Source organism: Lampris incognitus, chromosome 4, assembly GCF_029633865.1.
Source record: "Lampris incognitus isolate fLamInc1 chromosome 4, fLamInc1.hap2, whole genome shotgun sequence".
In the NCBI taxonomy this organism is placed as follows: domain Eukaryota; kingdom Metazoa; phylum Chordata; class Actinopteri; order Lampriformes; family Lampridae; genus Lampris; species Lampris incognitus.
Window position 1 is genome coordinate 7,813,591 of NC_079214.1, and position 23,074 is coordinate 7,836,664.

The 23,074-nt window shown below is 46.1% G+C and overlaps 1 protein-coding gene across 1 annotated transcript; it reads left to right on the forward strand.

Moving 5' to 3' along the window:
* The first annotated feature begins 6,196 nt into the window (after positions 1 to 6,196).
* Positions 6,197 to 22,861, forward strand: ctsd (cathepsin D). Its single transcript, XM_056278257.1, has 9 exons — positions 6,197 to 6,392; positions 8,414 to 8,570; positions 10,207 to 10,330; positions 10,437 to 10,555; positions 10,674 to 10,873; positions 19,934 to 20,056; positions 21,263 to 21,407; positions 21,835 to 21,933; positions 22,250 to 22,861. The coding sequence occupies exons 1-9, from the start codon at positions 6,331 to 6,333 to the stop codon at positions 22,409 to 22,411; spliced, it is 1,191 nt and encodes a 396-aa protein (XP_056134232.1). The 5' UTR covers positions 6,197 to 6,330; the 3' UTR covers positions 22,412 to 22,861.
* Positions 22,862 to 23,074: the final 213 nt, after the last annotated feature.

The following is a 23,074-nucleotide window of genomic DNA, read 5'->3' on the forward strand; positions in this document are numbered from 1 at the left end:
CAATAAAAGTGGGAGTGTCTGGGGCAGCACAGAACTGCGCCCCCTGGAAAACCTGAAGAAACCAATCAGACAGCAGCCTCAGGTCACCTGCTCGCCGCAAGTTCGAGGGCTTTCATAAGGTACCGTTGGGCTGGCGCCCCTCACCCATGCAGGAAGTATATGTATTCAGACAGGAAGTATATGTATTCAGACAGGAAGTATATGTATTCAGACAGGAACCAACCAAACACCATTTGAACCAGTATCTAATGCTGCTGACAGGCGCTCACAGACTGACAACACTTTTATTTAATCATTATTTGCATTATACAACTACATTATATTTAACATGTTTAAGTGGATTTTCATCTCTTTATAGTGTACTGGCCAGCCGCCACCGGTGGGGACGCTATGAACAGCTGTGTGAAAAGGTTTATTCTCCGTATAAAGATCATGCATCGGAACTAAAGGGTGTTGAAGATCAACCACAAGTAAGCATTTCATCACACAGGCCATACAACTGGTGTAACTGTGCCACGGGATAAATAAGCTTGAAGTTCAAAAGAGAAACAAATGGATAATAATAATAATAATAATAATGATAATAATGATAAATGAAATATTACTTCTTACCGCTGAGGCGAACATTTCTTTGAAAAATGTGAAATTGAACCGATGACGTATACCCCTGCAGATTAATCCAGAAGTAATTTTCCCGAAGGGAACTATGAAAGCAGAGAACATCCAAACCCTCGTTAAAAGCAACTGAAATCTGGATAAGTACACTGAGATGACCCACATACTATATACCCTACCTATTCAATGACTTGCGTATGCAGAGAAGCACGACGTATCAGTGGCTGCCGAACGTCCCAGCGCGTAGCTGCAGCTCATTCTTGCAAAGCAGTTTTAAGTAAATGCGGACGCAGTGTAAACGTGACGTGTCACTGAGTCGTTTTAAGACGTCTTAGTAATGTCATCAAAACACATGTCAAGAGCTGAAATATTCCCTTTATTCCCTTTGCGACATCCCACTACATAGTGTAGCGAATTCCTTCACGCCTCTGGGCGCACGCGCTTCCGGTGTCCTCACCATCCCACTTCTGACACCAGTGTAACGAATTCAGGGGGGGGGGGCAGCCGGGAACTGCCGCGGCCGGGAAGCGAACCCGTACCGCCCGCACCGCAGGAGACATCGCTAACCGCTCGACTAAAGGGTCAGACTCGCGAGCCAGCGGCCAGCGTGTCTTCTTATCCATGCACGTTACAATAGTGTAACGACCACAGATGACTAGACTTGCTAGCCCTTTGGCTGACGGGTCGGATCCTTTAGTTGACTGGTTAAGGCCGTCGCCCGTGGTGCGGGAGACCCGGGTTCGCGTCCCGGCTACGGCCGTTCCCGGCTGCCCCCCCCTGAATTCGCTACACTGGTGTCAGAAGTGGGATGGTGAGGCCATCGGAAGCGCGTGCGCCCAGAGGCGTGAGGGAGGTGGTACGCTGAAGCGCGGGGACGCGCTTCCCGAAGGTGGTGGTGGGGTGGTGTAACGACCACGAATGACTAGACTCGCTAACGGGTCGGATCCTTTGGTTGACTGGTTAGCGGGCGACCCGGGTTCGCATCCCGGCGGTTCCCGGCTGCCCCCTGAGTTCGCTACAATGTTATAATACTGAGTTTTATATCTTGTGTGTTTCATGTGATCAAAATTAAAATAAATGAATAAATAAAAATGTCATCAGCCCAGTTCCATGCAGGTCTGTGTGAAATTCTACCTGGCAACAGAGAGAAAATAAAAGGTTTTGGTTCTGAGCTGCTCCAAATGTAATGTCATGACACCCAGTAATACATCTTAACAATTCCCTTAACTTACGTCACTGGTTCTCAGCCAGGTCCTCAGGCACCACCAGTACCGCTGGGGCTCTTTGTTTTGCAAGGTTGTTCGTTACATTTACCTGCTGTTTCAGTTGTTCAGGGAGGTTTTACACCTCCCTAGTTTGGCAGCTTCCTAGTTACCCAGTGATGAGCACCCCTCTGAGAACCCCCTTCATCCACCACGAACTCCTGACGCCGCACTGATGTCTGCTGGGTGATATGAGGCCGCCACCATCTGTTCGAATCCTGTAATTACACGACTCAAGCGCGCTCTGGAGGCCACCACCCACCCCCAAACCCCCCCCCCCAAGTGATTTATGTACATTTTATTCATGACGTCTAAATCCACATAACACTGATGGAAATCACCTGTGTAAATGAACCACCTCCCTAATGACTGCGAATAAAAACTTCTTCTTTTTTAATGAATGAGTCATTTGTTTCATTTTGAGTCCCACCACTTATGCAGGGAGCATGCGCACTTCGCCCTGTAGAAATGAAAGTAGCGTTTCCGTCTCTGCTGGGTTGATTCTCATCTGCTTGGCTTCTGCCTCCGAGGGAAACGTGAGTGGCTTAAAGGGGTTTTTCTTGCCAGTCTTCTCAAACCTGTTGTATAATCCTGCGGGGCGTCAGTTGGGAGTTCTCTGCTTTAGATGTCTCCTTTTACTCGTGTTATTCCAGGTTAATTAGACTGATCTTCGGGTAGTTCAAAGCCTGGGGGTGGGTGTGGGGGTGGGGGGGCAGGAGGTGTTCTCAGAGTAAGTTACATCCTTTAAAATACCAGTATATGTCAGGATAGCGTATAAAGTGCATTGAGGCGGATGCTCACGTTGACACATGAAGCAAAGCGGAAACGTCCAGCTTCCCTTAAAGCAGCTTTAAAACACTTTCAGTCCACGCGCCGTCAACCACGCGCGTTATACAAGATGGCCGATTAAACATCTGGCCTATTCAGTTACTGTAAAGGGGAAAAAGGGTTGAATTCTCTGCTGGTGGCGTTATAACTACGGCCAAATATGTACAACAGGCCTAAATGTAGGTTTATCAGAAACCCTCCCATCTTTGCTTCCTTTCACAGGAATTGTGTTTAGACTATATTTAAAACCCTTAAAGGGGGGCGCCACAGCGGATCATCCGTCTCCATCTCTTCCTGTCCTCTGCGTCTTCCTCTGTCACGCCAGCCACCTGCACGTGCTCCCTCACCACATCCATAAACCTCCTCTTTGGCCTTCCTCTTCTCCTCTTCCCTGGCAGCTCCATATTCAGCATCCTTCTCCCAATATACCCAGCATCTCTCCTCCACACATGTCCAAACCATCTCCATCTTGCCCCTCTTGCTTTGTCTCCAAACCGTCCGACCTGAGCTGACCCTCTAATGTACTGTAGCGAATTCGGGGGGCAACCGCAGGAACCGCCGCAGCCGGGACGCGAACCGGTGCGGGAGACACTGCTCGACTAGAGTGTAACGTGCGTGGAGAAGTAGACCCGTTAGACGGACGCTTTGGTCGAGTGGTTAACGTTTGTCGCCTGCGGTGCAGGAGATACGGGTTCGCGCCCCGGCGGTGGCGGTCCCCTACCGCTAGAGGGCAGTACTGCCCAGGGAAGGTATTAAACCGCTATGATATTCAAAAATCCTTGCGTTATGGATCCCTGAGGAGTGGAGAAGAAGCATACTGGTACCGACTTTCAGAACCGTAGCAACTACAGAGGTGTAAAGTCGATCAGCCACAGCATGGAGATATGGGAAAGAGTAATAGAAGCTAGGTTAAGAGGAGAGGTGGTGATCAGCAGCAGCAGTATGGGTTCATGCCAGGAAAGAGCACCACAGATGTGATGTTTGCTTTGAGAATGTTGATGGAGAAGTATAGAGGAGGTCAGAAGGAGTTACTACACTGTGTCTTTGTGGATTTAGAGAAACCATATGACAGGGTGCCGAGAGAGGAGGTGTGGTATTGTATGAAGAAGTCGGGAGTTGTAGAGAAGTATGTAGGAGTGGTGCAGGATATGTATGAGGGAGGTGTGACAGTGGTGAGGTGTGGGGTAGGAATGACAGATGGGTTCAAGGTGGAGGTGGGGTTACATCAAGGGTCGGTTCTGAGCCCTTTCTTGTTTGCAATGGTGATGGACGGGTTGACGGACGAGATCAGGCAGGAGTCTCCATGGACTACGATGTTCGCGGATGACATTGTGATCTGTAGCGAGAGTAGGGAGCAGGTGGAGGAGAGCCTGGAGAGGTGGAGGTATGCACTGGAGAGAAGAGCAATGAAAGTCAGTAGGAGCAAGACAGAACACCTATGCATGAATGAGAGGGAGGACAGTGGAATGGTGAGGATGCAAGGAGTAGAGGTGATGAAGGTGGATGAGTTTAAATACTTGGGGTCAACTGTCCAATGTAACGGGGAGTGCAGTAGAGAGGTGGAGAAGAGAGTGCAGGCAGGGTGGAGTGGGTGGAGAAGAGTGTCAGCAGTGATGTGTGACAGAAGGGGACCAGCAAGAGTTAAAGGGAAGGTTTACAAGATGGCTGTGAGACCAGCTATGTTATATGGTGTGGAGACAGTGGCACTGATGAAGAGACAGGAGGTGGAGCTGGAGGTGGCAGAGATGAAGATGATAAGCTTTTCATTGGGGGTGATGAAGAAGGACAGGATTAGGAACGAGTATATTAGAGGGACAGCTCAGGTTGGACGGTTTGGAGACAAAGCAAGAGAGGCAAGATTGAGATGGTTTGGACATGTGTGGAGGAGAGATGCTGGGTATACTGGGAGAAGGATGCTGAAGATGGAGCTGCCAGGGAAGAGGAGAAGAGGAAGGCCAAAGAGGAGGTTTATGGGTGTGATGAGGGAGGACATGCAGGTGGCTGGTGTGACAGAGGAAGATGTAGAGGACAGGAAGAGATGGAGACGGATGATCCGCTGTGGCGCCCCCTAACGGGAGAACAAATGTCTTATCTCAGTTTTTTGTTAAAGACTAACCAAGGATGGATGGATAAGCAGAAAATGGACTGAACAAATAAAGACCTGTCCCCTGTAACTCAGACGTCTGAGATTGCAGGATCACACCGCAGCCGTAACTTTAAGTTAGAGCGCCCTCAGCAGGGCTGTGACTTTAACACATCGTCTCAACAAACCTGCACACTGTCTGAAAAGCGATACAATACGAAGGAACTGCCTGTAACAGTAACGACTCATTCGCACCACCGCCGTTCCAGATTGCCAAGAAAGCACCGACGCGCCACCTGTACCTCACCAATCAATCAATCGATCAATCGATCAATCAACCAACGCTTAGACACACGACACATGAGAAAAGTGGTTTTTAGCCATTTTTAGAAAATGCATATTTTGCATAATTATGCATAATCAATATAATTATTTTAATTCTCTGCTATTTCTCTGGTCCTCTCTGGAACAATACCTACCACCTCCAAAAAAAAGAGGATCATAAGTGCATTTTTGCAAAAATGCATATATTTTGCATAATGCCAAAACATTTCTAAGTCCCAGAAATTTTTTTTTATATAGGTGAAAAAATCAAAGACGCTCATAATCATCTGAAAAGTGGCTTTGAGCCATTTTTAGAAAAATTTAGAAAAATGTATATTTTTGCATAATTACGCATAATTGTTATAATTATATTTGAATGTTCTGCTATTTTTTTATAGCGTGCCCCTGATCATCCCCAATAACCTCCAAAAAGAATCGAGGCCCCAAGTGCTTTAGTTTGGCCCTTTATAGACTCTCACACAGACACACATGGTGAAAATACAGGAGTAGATATGGGGCAGGAGACAGACCCGGGCTGGGGCAGAGAGGAGTGAGTTGTAACCAGAATCAGAACCAGAATACTTTATTCATCCACCAGGGTTCTGTTACAGACACTCGAGCTCTAGTGAGAAAAAAAAACTAAAAACTACTAAGACGCAAGATGACCAAAAATAGAAATAAGAAAAACAGAAACAAATAGAAATAAAAGATAAAATAAGAAATAGAAATAAGAACAAAATACATCAAAGTTAAGTTAGCAGGCCTACCGAGCGGCTTTGCTCAGTGGAAGTGGGCAGTGGTTCACCAACTCAGATCGTACGGAAGCTCCGCCTTGTTTACCGCGCCTTAAACGGAAGCCGCTTGCGCAACTTCCGCGATGAAGGATTAGCTTCCACAGCGAACTCTGACCAAAACCATAAACCCAACCCCCCCTCCCCCCCGTCACGCTGTGAGGAGGACCTCCTTTACTTTGACTCAGCTTCGAGGGGACGTTTAAGGCGCAGCGGAAGTTGGTCAGGTTTTTGCCCCGCCCCTTTCCGGTGTCACATGGCGGGCCGACGTCACATGTCAGGTGATTAAATAACGCTGTTGTGCGGGTCAGGTCGAACTGCTCCGTCATTTAGTTGTTGTGCGTCTGGGTTTGCCGACTGCCTGGCTGCGTTTTTAGAGATTTGGGGGTTTTTTTTCTTGTTGTTTTGATCGCCTGCTGACTGCAAAATGGGGATTTTGTATTTGTTTCTTTTTGCGGCATTAGCTTTAACGAACGACGCAGTCGTGAGGTGAGTAAGCTCTGGACAAATGAAACGCGGCTTGCCCGTCGACGCTCTCCGGGCAGGTCCACACGCTCCGCGCCGATGCCGGATAAACCCGGGGACACACTCGGGGATACATTTGGGGACACACTCGGGGATAAACTCGGAGATACATTCGGGGATACACTCGGGGGGATACATTCGGGGATAAACTGGGGGGATACATTGGGGGATAAACTCGGGGATAAACTGGGGGATAAACTGGGGGGATAAATTCGAGACAAATCATCTCAGATAAGCGATTTCAGACAAGTTCGGATGAATGAGTTATTCACCCTCGAAGCCTGCGTTAGGCAACAGTACCATGGTGTAACTTGACATAATGTCACTCAGTGGAAACCACAACATGCGTCCAACCTTGGTTGTTTTGTGCAGTACGCCAACAAAAAAAAACAACCCTTTACTGGCCTGACGTGGGTCGAGTCAAGTCAGTTTTATTTGTGTGGCCCCAATATCGCCAATGACAAATGTGGGCGTCGGCCAACAACGGCAGCCAGTGTGGTCTGCACCGTCTGTGTCTTGGCTGTAAATGATCTGTGCAGCGGAGTTAAATGGATATTTTGGTCTGTGTCCTGGTGTTGTATTGGCGGCTTGTTGATAAGGAGAGAATGCTGCAGCTCTCTTCATGCACGCCCACCACCAGTATTGGCAGTATTGTGGAGCTGATGATAAACCCAGTTATCTTGTCCGTGTCAAATACACTACAATACTGTCTGTATGCCTTAGAGAAAGAACAGTTTGTACCGTCTGTGTGCATGACCTATACCCTCAGCCACTGACCTTTCTTCGATAATGGCACAGTGGACAGTACTGTCATGCATAACTCTGAACATGGTTAACTTCTCTACCAGAGGGGCTTGTGTGTAAATGAGGGGTAGCCATTGTGATGAGATTCAAAACATTGGTGGATGTGCATGTAAAACCCAGAGGTAAATCAGAAGAGAGGCTGTGGCTCTCTTGAGTGATTTTTTTATTTAACATCCACAAACTGCAGGCCTCCCGCCCCCGTCAGCCCCCCCAGTGACAGCCAGTCTCCCACACACATAAATATTGTGATCTGTATATGAATTTTCCCTTTTGTTTTACTTAAATGTTTGTCAGATCTGTATGTAGGTCTGTATGTGGCAAGTAAAGTTCCTAGTGCATGTAATGCACATGGCAATAAGAGTTTTTATGATTCTGAAGCCAGTCAGATAGCGCTAAGTCAGCAACATGAGGCTGCCATACTGAGAGCCTCATTCTAACAGTCATGGTTGTATCATAAAGTGCTGGACTCAAAACTTGTATCCTATAGGCGGAATGAATCAACTCTATCGCAGCCGGATGACTCGGTAGGTAAGAATGCCGGCTTTGAGACGAGTCTCCAGTAAGAGTGTGTGGCTTAGATTCTTCATGTTTTACGAGCCGACTACCTCTCAGATGTAGGTCACTTTAGATAAAAACGTCTGCTAAATGAAGTTGTAAATGAATGCACCCGGCCTACGGTGACTGGTGTATTTCTTTCTTAGTCATTGGTTCTACCTGCAGCAACTGCCTGTTCTCACTGGACCTGTTCACTCATGAGTCACGGGAGGGTTTCAGCTGAACACAAACAAGTGGTTTTAAGAAGGGATTTTACCAATTAGGCTTACAACTGTTGGTCCGGTGGATGGTTGCTCAGATGATTCAGAGTAAAATGGAAAGGTTCCTGAGCGTTTCTTTGATTCATCATTTATGTACATAGAAAAATGGAAATAAAAACCAAGGAAAGATTAGATTAAACTCTTGGTTTAATGTGTTATGATTTACCCAAATGAATGGAGCTCTATTTGTAAAAGACGTCGTTGGTTTTGCTACTCTGGTTTACCCGAGTAGTCTTTTTTTATCATGAGGTGTGTAAGGAGGTCTCACTGTACTGAAAAGAATGAAAACGAAGTAGGTCCTCTGAGTTCTACCAGTCAACTGCCCTAAACCCCAAAGTCATGCTGTGACATTTTGCCTCCCTCCAGAATCCCGTTGAAGAAGTTCCGTTCCATCAGACGAGAGCTGACAGACTCGGGGAGGAAAGCAGAGGAGCTTCTTGCAGAAAAACACTCCCTTAAGTACAACTTTGGCTTCCCCTCCAGCAGTGGACCCACTCCAGAAACCCTGAAGAACTACCTTGACGTAAGCTTCGCCGCTGCCCTGCTCACCAAACAAACCTGTGGACCTTTTAGTCCACCCCCCCCCTCCCCTAAGAGAAAGCCAAGCAGGTGCAAAGAGGCCACAAACAAAAGTTTTGTTGTGTTATGTATTTCTTGGCCTTTTCCTCAAATCCTTCAAGGTGAATGGAAAATTGGACTTGCCAGAAAATCTGACCTCCCCCCCCCCCCTTGCACACACAGCATGTAGCTTGGCTGACTCACCCTGATTTGTGGTCGTGTCAGTTCTTTTGAGAATAATCGGGTCTCTATCAGGATGAGGAACTGTCCCAGTGTGATGACTGACTCAGCTGGCAGAGACGCCTGATGTGTAAACTTTCTGACCCTCACATGACTTTGTTGTATAAGGTGCACCATCTTCATTTCTGCCATGTTCCTCTTAATGGGACAGACAGTTGTCCGTTTGTTAAATTGAATTACAGTGGATGAGATTATAATGCTCGGCGCTGTAATGGCTGCTGTCCCAACACTGGGTCAAACCAGCGATAGAGGAGATGAATGAGAAAGAAATGAGTCTCAAATGTAACGCCACAATGTAACATAAATATTACACTGCAATATATTAAGTAAAATTATGACTTTACGGCATGTATGCAGGATTTGTGGCATAATGGCACGAAAGTGAAGAAAAAAATGAGTAAAGTTACATGTAATATGTAATATGAAATGTTACCCCTGCGACCCAATGGATGGATGGATGAAATGTTACTGATTGGGAATAACAATTTGAAAAATATAGAGGCAAGAAAATGAGACGTGAAGATGCATAGCGTACAATGGATGTGCATAGTTTGTATCCTATTTAGAATAAGTATACAAGGAGAGAAATTTGTGTTTTAAAAAAAAAAAGGTGTAAACTTTCAGACGAAGCAGATGTTTTGTCTCGATCGGCACTTGAAATGAATAAAAGATGCTAAACTGTGTGAACGTCACATGTTCTTGGTGGATAGGACTGTCAGCTAGAAAACTGTTTATCTCAGCTGTGTAAGTAAGTTGACTTGTTGGTCCTTTAAGCTTCTCACTAATGTTTCTTTCCTGACGTAAGCCCATTGTAAACAAGAACTAAGCACAGTTAATGTCGCCCTGCTTGCTGGGTCAGATCGTCCAGTAGGAAGATCAAGATAGCTGGTGTGATGTCACATGGGCAAATACACACACATTTACCATTGATGAATAGTCAACAGGAACAAAAAGAGATATGAGTTAATCACCGACGCTGACTTGAACAGGTTTGTCTTAATCGACCAGCACTCCCGAAGTGTTTGTCAGTGACTGTCTTCCCACAGTTTGCATACAGTCACATGGAGCAGAAGATGCCTCAAGCCTTCAGTTTGGGAATCTCACAGCTCTGATGTCGCAATCATATGAAGAACAATTACTGCTGATTTCTCAGCATGACTGAAACTGCGTGACCTGCTTCCTGCTGCATTGGCTGAAATATCAGCTGAGAGATTGGAAGGAGTCACATGACTCAGCAGGAATAACCTACTGTTTAACTTGTGGTTTTAAGTCTGATGCCGGACCCCAGGGTATCAAACCCCTTCCTCATGCTACTGTTCAGTCTTGCTAGTCATGTCTTTCCTTGTCTTTTCTTTGTCCAGGCTCAGTATTACGGTGAGATTGGCCTCGGCACCCCCCCACAGAGCTTCACGGTGGTGTTTGACACAGGCTCCTCCAATTTGTGGGTTCCCTCTATCCACTGCTCCTTCACAGACATCGCCTGCCGTGAGTCCTCCATAACAATCCAGCTTTCCGCATCCTCCATAGAACAGCCGGTCTCTGTTAGTTCAAAAACCACATTGAGGAGATGACTCCTTTCTCTTTTTTCCAGTTCTTCACCACAAGTACAACTCTGCCAAGTCCAGCACGTACGTGAAGAATGGAACCGAGTTCGCTATTCAGTACGGCTCGGGCAGTTTGTCGGGCTACCTCAGTCAGGACACATGCACAGTAAGCTAGCCACGCACACGTATTGCTGGACATTTCTACAGCGATGTATAATCCCAATTAGGTTTATTATTCATATATTCTGTTGTGTGTGTGTGTGTGTGTGTGTTCTCCCCTCCAGATTGGAGACTTAGCAGTGAACAAACAGGTGTTTGGGGAGGCCACGAAGCAGCCGGGCGTGGCCTTCATCGCCGCTAAGTTTGATGGGATCCTGGGCATGGCCTACCCCCGCATCTCTGTGGACGGGGTGACGCCAGTCTTTGACAACATCATGAACCAGAAGAAAGTGGAGCAAAACGTTTTTTCCTTCTACCTGAACAGGTAAGACATTGATCTGGCTTCAAACTGGACACACCGGATAAGTCCAAACCGGTGGCTGAGTATAGCCACCATGGCTAATCTGTGACTAACAAAGAGCCATCAAGTTTAGAAACTATGTGGTTAAACCTTGTCTTTTGGCACTTGAACTGTGAACCAGACTCGGAAGACGTCATTCCGGGTCTAAACAGAACACCAACAAAACATGTTGGGCAATGGTAACGCTGATAAAGCAGCCGTAGATAAGATAAAAGCCCGTCTGGATCGTTCTCACAAACCAGGACTTACACTTGGTTCTAAAGTAAATTGAGCAGAAAGACGAGGGTTATTTTTAAAGGGATAGTTCGGGTATTTTGCAGCGGGGCCGTATGAGGTACTTATCCGTAGTCGGTGTACTACCTACAGTAGACGGTGATCGGTGTGCTCGCAGTTTGGAGAAGCAGGCAGGAGTATAGGCGGGGCTAGCATGCAATGTACTGCTGTGGAAGGGGCCAGAAACAGAACGTATTTTAGCCACCTAATAAGAGGCCCCCTAAAAAAATCAGTATTAGTCTAAAGTGTATGCTGTATTTAGAATATTTTCACCGTTTACCTTGCCATCAGACGGTCCTTTTTTTTCAGCACTACATTTTCTCTACCGTACAACTTCCGTATTCCTACGCATACGCAGAGCTGTGCCGCGCACTGTATTACGCCGCCCGCAGGTCAGCTTTTTGGCTCAGAAAGTGCTGTTGCGTGATCAGACTGGAATCCAACTTCACTTTTCTACAGATTTCCAAGATGTTGCATGCGAGTGCTTTTCCGGGCTGTTCAAACGAAGAAGTGTCCTGGTCACCGTGGCCTTAGATGGCTGTGGCTTGTTGCACTGAATATAGACATCAGCACTCCGGCCGCATTGCAGCAACTCCGTGTTTGCAAGGATCATTTCTCTGAAGAGGATTATGTAAAACCACTGCCAGATAAACACTTGCTGAAGTCCACTGCTGTGCCCAGCAGTGCCAGTTACCTAAAAATGAAGGAAACGACTTGCCAAACGCTAAAGTTGGAAATGTATTCACAGATTCGAACTTCCCGGATCAATAACTCAACTGGCTTCCTGACTGCAGTTGGCGCTGCTCTGTAGGCGACCCAGACAACTGGGCTGCTGCATGAGTTGTGACTGAGCGATTAATACATCCTTCTTTCATTTCTGTTATTGTGTTAATGTTATGAAACGCGGTGAAATGGTGAGTTTTTGGAGATTTCTCTGCATGCGACTGCTTTTGCTGCTTTTCGCAGTAAGCCACAGTCAAACGACAACATTCCATGGAAACTACCAGGAAGCGTGCATTTATTTTATTTTTTAAAATTTATTTCTGATTTTTCCCTTTTTTTCTCCCAATTTAATGGCCAATTGATCCCTATTTTAATTCAAACACCCACCCTCGTATTGCATGCGTTCGCCAACTGCATCTCTCCGGCCGGCAGTCTCGAAGGAAAGCGCCTCCCCACTTTCGTGACAAGGCGAATCCAAGCCGAACCACTGTTTTTCCGACACACACAGAGACGCATTCACATGACGAACACAAGCCGACTCCGCCCCCCTCCCGAAGACAGCGTTGCCAATGATTGCTGCTTCATCGAGTCCGGCCATAGTCGGATCTGACGAGACCGGGGCGCGAACCCCGGTCCCCAGTGGGCAACTGCATCGACACCAAGCCGATGCTTAGACCGCTACGCCACCGCGGACCGGAAGCATGCATTTATGACAGGGAAACGCTCTTGTCACTGAAAAACCCCAGCGGGGCAAGAATACAGCTTTTTGCCAACCTGCCCGAGGAACTATAAAGACCATGGAGGTACCGATGGCGAGACGATCAGTCCGACAATGGAGAAAGGCCACGGAGACAACGGCGGTGGAGCGAACAAGGGAGAGTAAGACAGAGGCTGCGAAGAAGAGGGAATAGGCCATCCTTGCCGTCGTTGATCCTGTGTAATGCACGCTCCCTGAAGAATAAGATGGATGAACTCAAACTTTACACCAGAATTTGCTACGAGTACTATGAGTCATGCGTCATTGTTTTTACAGAAAGGTTGCTACATCAGGACATTCCTAGCTCGCTCATGGAGTTGGATGGCTTTTCCCTGGCACGTTCGGATAGGAGTTCCGAGTCGGGTAAGACGAGGGAAGACGGGCTGTGTGTTTATATTGATAACAAGTGGTGTAGGCAATACACCACATGGGAGACTATCTGTAACCCGGACATTGAGCTATCATGCTTGAGTCTCAGGCCATTCTTCCTTCTGAGGGAGTTTGGGAACATTGTGATTTGTGCCGTTTCTGTGCCCCTAAGTGGAATGCAGGGAGAGCTGCGGCCCAAGTTGCGGACTGTGTACATCAACAGTTGCAACCAGATGCTCCCATGCTCAGTTTGGGTGATTTCCAAACTTGAAATGTCTTTACCTGGGTTTGTATATTAAATGTGGCACTAGAAACAGGAATTTTCTGGACAAGTTATATGGAAAAATCCAGAGCACATTTACAGCTAGAGCCAAACCACCGCCGTCCAATTCTGATCACAACCAGGGGCTCGAAATTAACTTCTTTCCTCAGTGTCCCACAACTGTCCCGAATTCTACTTTGTATTGTCCCGGATATAACCAACAGTGTCCCAAATCGTAATTCTTGTCGTCGCTCCCCCAATTATGCAGAATACATATAATTTGATTCTTTTTTTGTCACTTAATCATCACACCATGGACTCTGGTCCACCATATAAGTTTAAAATACTTATTCTTTTATTGAACATATGAATATTAGTTTCGGGAGTCGGCAGTCGTTTCGGGAGTCGGCGGTATTGGGGCTTGCATCAGGGGGCTGTTTATTCAGCCACCTCAGCATGTCTTTCTTCTTCTTCTTTTAACTGTGGTTGATGATGGTCTATCGCTCTGGCTCTATGAATGTTGGATAGCGCGAGTCAAGCAGCAGCCACTGGCAGGGTGGATGACGTAGAATGCATTCTATGATTTGCACGAACAGGCGATTGACTGCCCCATGGTGAGGTGCCGCAAGAACGTAAGCCTTCTGTAGTTTCGCCGTTCACACGTTTTTATTAAATTATTCAAACGACAAAGTAACGTCTAGATACTCCTAATTAACGACTTTGCAAATAACACCTATTTCGAAGTTTACTTTGACATTTTTTTTCACTGTCCCGGAATTGTCCCAGACAAAATATATTTGTGTCCCAGTAGGATTTTTTATGGTCCCCGGGACATCGGGACGTCATTAATTTCGAGCCCTGATCATAACACTGTTCAGCTCAATCCCATCTACTGTCCAGTCCTCACGAGGAGCAACCCTCTTGTTAAAACCGTCAGTCCGGTCCACTGACAGTATTGAAACTCTGACGGGTGTTACTTGAGCACTGCCTGGGACAGCATCCATGAATCTGATTTGAGCAAATCCACAGCTTATATTAACTTCTCTGTGGATGCTGTGATACCTCAAAGGACAATAAAACAGTATCCTAACAACAAGTCCTACATTACTAAGGCCATCAAGGATTCTATCAAACGCAAGAGGCTCGCTTTCAGGATAATGACCAAGTGCAACTGAGATCAGCACAGAGGGAGCTGAACCAGAAACTCAACACAGCACAAAGAAAATACAGTGAATCCTTTGAATAGGACTTCTGTGCAAATAATGCGGATATACTGGGGGCCACTATGAAATCTAATACAAATATGACTCCCACCAGGAAAACACTGCACACAACAAAATGACTGTGCTGTGGCAAATGACTTGAACAACTTCTACATTAGGCTCGGTTCACATGATTTCTCTTTAGAATGCGACGGTGTCATTAACACGATAACAATTGATGACTGTGATCCAGGGATAAGCATTAATCCCAAAGAAGTCACACAAGACTATTTAAAAGAACAAACACCGATAAGGCAACAGGCCCTGGTGGTGTCTCAGCTTTCCTTTTGAAGCTATGTGCAGAGGAACTTATACCAGCGTGGGTCTCTGCCTTTCAAAGGTCTGTTGATTCACATATAGTTCCACTTCTCTGGAAAAAAAAAAACCTGTTCCCCAGGAAAATAATGACTATAGACCAGTAGCCCTGACCTCTGTTGTAATGAAGTGTCTGGAAAGACACAGACACTTCCAGACACTTCATTGTGATGGTGTGGAAGCTAAATCGAACATAAATCGTCAGTTAGATTCTCATCAGCTTCCCTATAAATACAATTGTGGCACTGGTGATGCAATACCATAATACACTTTATTTTGCAACACCTTGAAAGCCTCATGGCCTATGTCAGACTGTCATTTGTTGACTTCAACTCAGGTTTTAATGCCCTGCAGCCGCACATCCTTCTCAGTAAGCTCAGGCGGATGTCTGTTAACCCGTTAATCATCGGGCGGTATCGCTCCTTTTTGACCAACACAACCCAGCAGGTCCGAATGAACCAAACATTGTCTTGAGTCTAAAGTCATCAACACAGGCATTCGTCAAGGATGTGTGAGTCCTCCTATTCTGTTTTCATTATATGCAAATGGCACATCCCCACGACCCTGGGAGCAGGATAAGCGGTTAAAGTAATGGACGGATGGGTTGTACAAGGAGTCATCCCAGCACTTTTGTTGTCAAGTTGTCTGAGGACGCTGCCGTCTCGGGACTTACGGATACAGACACCGGCATTTCTGGCTTAAGTTTAGAGGTTAAAAAGTTTGTACAATGGTGTGATGACCATCATCTCATTGCAAACACAAAGAAATGATTTTTGATCCAGGACATGTGGGGAATCATCCTCCACTACTGATGCATAATGCTCGTATTACCCAGGTTCATTCTTAGAAATACCTGGGTGTACATGTTGACTGTCATCTGTCTTGGAAGGTCCATGTGAATTCTGTATGTACCAGGATCCAACAGAGACTCTACTTTTTGGCATAACCTCGTGGTGTTTGGGTTGGACCAGAGGGTGATGGTGTTATTTTATCATGCTGTGATAGAGAGCGTATTGCGATACGGAATTTCAGCTTGGTTTGGTAACATATCCGTTAAGTTTACAAATAAACAGACTGGTCCACACAGCAATGAAAGTGGTGGGGGTGACGGAGCATCCGTACCTTCAAGTGCTCTTTGAGAAGACAATAAGCTAAACAGGCTTGGGATGTTATTTCTGACCCCTCTCATGTCCTGTATTCAGAATACGAACTGCTCCCACCAGGTAGCCGCCACAGGGTTCCAGTTCAATACAGGAAAGGCTACCTGAGCAGGTAGGGCTGTGGGATGTGACGGTAGAAAACGTCTATCGTTTCATTTTAAGCTCTGTCGTTTATTTCATCGTGTCGCAAATTCGTAGGGCGATATTTTTCGTCATTCGGACGACCCTTTCCGCTCTTTGCACAGCACGGACGCGGGCAAGAAATTTGCGTGAAGGCAATGCAAACAAACCACGGAGGACAGCGAATGTAACGCAGGACGGGGTAATTCCCAACAGAAGGACTCCGACCAGCCAGGACAAAACGAGGAGCTTGTTCCTAAAAGCGGGGCCGCTTCTATCGTACGGACGTGGTTTGGGTATGAAAAGTCTGACACGGACCAGAAAACTGTACTTTGCAAAATATGCCGCACTCCAGTCCCCGCAACAGACTCGGACACCACTAGCCTCTTTTACCACCTACGCAAGAATCGTGTCAATCAGTAGTACGGAGAGAGTGTACAGATGAGAACCATGTTTTCTCTTTACCTTCTTATATTTTGTACATTAATATTTTTATATTTTGTTACATGCTCAATTGAGAAATTGTGCAAAGGTTCTAAATAAAAGGAGAAAAATAATCAAATATCAGTAAGTGCCTTTTATTTGTCAAGTATGTAATAAGAAATAGGCCTTTCCATGTGGTCATTTTATATAAACTATTCGTTGAATTTACAGAAAATGACCTATATCATGTTATGTACCATTATCGGGATATGAATGACCTATATCGTGATATGTATCGTTATCGGGATATGAATGATCTATATCATGTGAATTGTTATCGTGATATGAATGACCTATATCATGATATGAATTGTTATCGTGATATGAATGATCTGTATCATAATATGAATTATCGTGACATTAATTACCTATATTGTGATATGTATCGTTATCGTGATATGAATTGTTATCGTGATATAAATGACCTATATCGTGATAATATGTATCGTTATCGTGATATGAATGATCTATATCATAATATGAATTATCGTGACATGAATTGCCTATATCGTGATATGTATCGTTATCGTGATATGAATAGTTATCATGATATGAATGACCTGTATCGTGATATTATGTATCGTTATCGTGATATGAATGACCTATATCATGATATGAATAGTTATCGTGATATGAATGACCTGTATCGTGATATGTATCGTTATCGTGATATGAATTGTTATCGTGATATAAATGACCTATATCGTGATATTATGTATCGTTATCGTGATATGAATGACCTGTATCGTGATATTATGTATCGTTATCATGATATGTATCGTTATCGTGATATGAATGACCTGTATCGTGATATGAGATTTTGGTCATATTGCACAGCCCTGTGAGGAGGTATGAAAACTCTTTCATCCCTCTGTCAGTGAATCTCCTAAACTCAGGAGATAAGGAGGGGGTTGAAGTCATTTTTGGGGGGCGCTACACTGTATACGAGTGAAGTTATGGAATTTTTTTGTAGTATCTCTTTTCAGTGTTGCACTTTTTAGACGGTCCCTGCGCAGTGGTCTCCCAGTCGGCTGTACACTGAGACCGAGTCCTTTGTCCAGCTGGGAGGATGGCCCTCTGGTGAAAATTATGTTGTAGCTCGTTGTCTTAACTTGCCGCGGAAGGAAAGAGGCGTCGTTTGTGTTTCAACAATGTTTCACTTATGAGTTATTGATCCGGGAAGGAAGAATCTGCGAATATGTATTTCCAACTTTACCAAAGTGTTTGGTAAGTCGTTTCATTCACTTGTGGGTAATTAGTTCTATCGGGTGCAGCAGTGGACTTGGGCGAGTGTCTGTCTGGCTTATTGGCTCTTGGTTTTACATAATCCTCTTCAGAAAAATGATCACTGCAAACACGGACGTGTCTCAATGTTGTGGGTGGAGTGTTGATGTCTGTAGTCAAAGCAACTAGCCACAACTGTTTGGCCAATATCTCTCAACAGAAGAGGAACCCAGCCACTGAGGATGCACAAGCCAGTGCGTTCTTGGTGGCGCTCCCAAGCCTGGATAAATGGGGAGGGTTGCGTCAGGAAGGGCATCCGGCGTAAAATATTTACCAAATCAAATATGCGGATCGTAAATCAGATTTCCATGCCGGATCGGTCGAGGCCTGGGTTACCAATGACCACGACCGGTACTGTTGGCCAGCGGGCTGCCGGTGGAAACTATGCCACTGTTGGGCGAAGGAGAAGGAGAGGAGGAAGGCATGTCCAGAGGCAGTGGGAGAGGAGAAAGGGTAGGAGTGTTGAGGCGAGAGTCGGGATGTGAATGTTGGCACTATGACTGGTAAAGGAAGAGAGCTGGCTGATATGATTGAGAGAAGGAAGGCAGATATATGGAGGCCAGGCAAGAGGAAGGCCAAAGAGGAGGTCTACGGATGTGGTGAGGGAGGACATGCAGGTGGCTGGTGTGACAGAGGAAGACGCTGAGGACACAGGAAGAGATGGAAACGGGTGATCTGATGTGGCAACCCCGAACAGGAGCAGCTGAAAGTAGAAGTAGTACATCCCTTAATGGAAGAGGGTGAAACCTATATGGTGACCGGGACACTTCGTCTGAACAGCCCAGAAAACAACAAGCAAGCGCCATCTGCGAAATCTTTAGAAAAGTGGAGTTTGATTTCAGTCTGATTGCACAACAGCTCTTTCTGACCTAAACTGCTGATCTGCGGGCGGCTTAATACAGTGCGTGGCACAGCCATGCTTATGCGTAGGAATACAGAAGTTATACGGTTGAGAAAATGTAGTGCTGAAATAAAGGACTGTCTGATGGCGAGGTAAAGCAGTGAAAATATTCTAAATACAGCATACACTTAAACTAACATTGATTTTTTTATTTTTCATTTTTTTTACGCAGGCCTTTTTTTTTAGGTAGCTAAAATGCGTTTTGTTTCTGGCCCCTTCTCCAGTAGTACATTGCTTGCTAACCCTGCCCTATACTCCTGCCTGCTTCTCCAAGCCGCCGGCACACCGATCACCGTCTACTGTAGGTAATACACCGACTACGGATAAGTACCTCATACAGCCCCGCTTCAAAAACTCCGAACTATCCCTTTAAAGAGTAACTAAACCCTACGCCATTTTTGCGAGTTTGCTTCCATCTAAAGGTGAAAAACCATCTATTGCCCCTTTTCCACTACTTGGAACCGGCTCGACCCGACTCACGGAGGTGTCGTTTTCCAGTACCCTAACAGTACCCCCTCAGTGTAGCTGGTCTGCATTGATTTTGGTACTTGCTCCAGTTTTCTTGGAACCTCGACAAAGGCGGTACCAGAAAAGAGGTAACGGGTACCAAAATGCCGGTACTTTCCAGTAACGGAAAATGAAAAAGTCGAGTCGAGTTGCGCCGGTACCACGTGGCGGAAAAGGGGCATTAGAGTGCAGGGTGATGTTAGCATAGCGGGATAAACACAGCAGTAGATATTAAAATTAACGATAGTTGTGTTTTGATTTAGGCGTCACGACGAGCAAAACACTGAACAGTCAGTAGTTTTGTCAATGCTGGCTCATCGATTCAGGTATAGCAACCTGACCCACTGTTAAGTTTTATTTTTTAGCCTTTTCTTTATTAGACAGCAACAGTCAAATAAAGGTAGACAGGAAATGGTAGTGAGAGGGGCATGACGTGCAACAAAGGTCTTCAGCTGGATTCGAACCAGCAACCGTTGTGACCACGTGTTATGTGCTGTAACCATTCGGCTACGGAGGCGCCCTGATTTTTAACGTCTGTTGATTACATCATGGGCTCCTTTTGATGACATAGGAGCTACCCCCCTCATCTCTTTGTCTCTTCCTCTTAGGAACCCTGACACCGAGCCCGGCGGTGAGCTTTTACTCGGAGGAACCGACCCTAAATACTACAGCGGGGACTTTCACTATCTCAACATCAGCCGACAGGCCTACTGGCAGATCCGCATGGACGGGTGTGTGTCCAAACTACACATTAATGTCTCTTAACTCAAGTCGTGTGCGTTATTCTGTGAAGGTGGAGCCTCTGATGTGATTTTAGCTTAAAGGGTTGTGTCTTTCCTGCTGGAGAGCTGCAGATCAAATAGAAAGGTAGTGGAGGCACGGCACACCTGAAGATATTGTTTATTCTCAAACACCCTCAGTAGAAATCAGTTTACTCTTTGGATAGTGGGGGGCGGGGGGGGTCATTTACTGTAGTCCAATCAGTAGCATTCTTTATCCCCTACTGATATTTACTAGTCGTCATTTTCTTCAGCAAAGCTGAAAAATTCCACACAGCCTTCTTGATGGTGTCCTGGACTGGACCAGAGGAACAGGTCTCTGACCCATGAGATCGTTCTAGTGTGTGGCCTGGTCACATCCCGGTCACTGCTCCACCCCCTCTGCTGATCCAGGGAGGGCTGAAGACTACCACATGCCTCCTCCCATACATGTGGAGTCGCCAGCCGCTTCTTTTCACCTGACAGTGAGGAGTTTCACCAGGGGGATGTAGTGCGTGGGAGGATCCCGCTATTCCACCCCAGATCCCCCGAACAGGTGCCCCGGCTGACCAGAGGAGGTGCTAGTGCAGCGACCAGGACACACACCCACATTCGGCTTCCCCACCCGCAGACACGGCCAATTGTGTCTGTCGGGACGCCCGGCCAAGCCGGAGGTAACACGGGGATTTAAACCGGCAATCCCCATGTTGGTAGGCAACGGAATAGACCACCACACTACCCGGATGCCCTCCTTTGCCCTTTTTCATGACTATAGTGTAGCTCAAGCATTGGAACAACGCAGGTCAGCACTGTAAGTAGATGGAAAAGTTCCTTCAAATGAAAAGTGGGTTCCGGGCCCCTGTAGGTCACAAGGTCCTCGTATTCTTACTTTAAGCTTATTCTGTCCTGCTGCAGTGGATTCTTCAGGCTTACAGGATTGACCAACCACAAAGAACTCTCGATGAACTGGTGGGAATCCAATCAGTCCGTCAGACATTGGTCACCTGTCAAGATATTGAACAGATTAGTTTGATAGACAGGTCTCAGACTCCGCCGTTTCATTAGCGTCGAACAGGCCTTAGTGCCACTTTTTCAGAAAACAGAAAAGTCAGTGTGAACGCCGACACCACAGTTCGCTGTGTACATTGGTTGTGTGCTGATGCGAGTGTGTTTTAACAGGATGGGAGTCGGTGGCCAGCTGGATCTGTGTAAAGGTGGCTGCGAGGCCATCGTGGACACCGGCACGTCTCTGATCACCGGCCCCTCGGCCGAAGTCAGGGCCCTGCAGAAAGCTATTGGAGCCACTCCGCTCATCCAGGGAGAGGTAAACTGCGTTTTGTTGGCCTCGAGGAGGGCAAATGTTGGCATGGGCATTTACAGAGTACTCCCAACAAGCTTTCCTCTCTGTATGTCCAAAAAATTAAGGAGCACAATTTAAATAAATATGAGGTTTTATTGACAGCCTCCGAATTTCGAGATACAGCTCTTCATCTTACATAGAACACCCAACTTTTATATACATTTTCTTTTTTAATATTCTCCACATTTATTTTGCATCAGTTCATTTGTTTTACTAATATTTTGGCTTTTGTTTTTACATTTTTTTCATGAGTTTTGTGTTATGTTTAAGAGTCGCTGTGAGCCGAGTCAAACACCCGGCGAGGTGACAAATTCGGCAAAGCGACGGGCCCGATTCTCTCGTCGTCGAAAGCGGGGACGTGGCTAAACGACATGTGTTGTTTGTGTTGCAGTACATGGTGAACTGTAACAAGATCCCAACTCTGCCTGTCATCACCTTCAATGTGGGCGGACAGTCCTACAGCCTGACAGGAGAGCAGTACGTCCTGAAGGTGAGTCTCCGCACCGCACACCAGCAGGGGGCAGCAGAGAGCTGCCTCATCAGGGCCGCTGTGACGGTGGCGTCATAAAGTAGCACAAGTGGAGCTTTGTTTGTGTTGAATGCCTGCAGCAGTAATGGTTGGACTGGGCTGATTTTGTTTTTTGGGACTTGATCTCCAGCGGGTCCGTCCAGCTGGCTGTGTTCTCAGTGCCTCGTGTTGTTGTTGTTGTTGTTGCTAACTCTCCGGTTTGTATTAAAGATTAGCAGACGGCGCGTCGATGTTTTAGGTACCGCGCTGACTTTTTCGTCTGTCTCTGTCCATCCAGGAGAGCCAGGCAGGGAAGACCATTTGCCTCAGCGGGTTCATGGGGCTTGACATCCCCGCCCCCGCCGGGCCTCTGTGGATTTTGGGAGACGTTTTCATCGGCCAATATTATACCGTCTTCGACCGGGAGAACAACCGGGTGGGATTCGCGAAGTCCAAATAAGCACAGCCCGCGTTTGCCGCAATGTTTTGTGGTCCAGCTGCATTAAGGCAAAACAAAAACAAATCTGTGGTTTCTGATGCCCACCAACCACGACACACGCTTCTGTTGCTTTGGAATCGTGTTTTAGCAATAGATCTGTATAGAGTGTAAATGCACTGGTTTTGAAAATGCATTAATTAGTTTTTAAACTCCCGTTAAGAGTGTTTGGAACATGAGTGACTTTGTTGTGTGTTGTTTGTACATGGACGAGGGATCCAGTCGATGGTCCTAGTCCTGCGGTTTTGGAACTGAAATATCTGAACGATCTGTACTTATTTTTTAAATCAGGGACGTTTTAAGCAGCAGAACAACTTTTAATTTGCGTTTTAAGGTGATTGGTCCTCTTCTACTGACTATCGGGTGTATCTTGATCGTGACTGACCTGAATAAAAGCTGAAAAAGATAATTCTACCTCCGCCGTGTGCTGTGCTCATGTGTTAAAGAAGATGTTTGTTCCTCTTAAAAGGAGAAAAATACCACCATGAACCGATCCCACTGTTAAATCATTTCTCCCTCCATTTTCATAAATGCTTTTTTTAAAACTTAACTTAAGGCAGCAAACCGACGTGCAATCACAGAGGCCATTCGTGAAGTAATTTCAGATTGACAATTCATTCAGAGTTA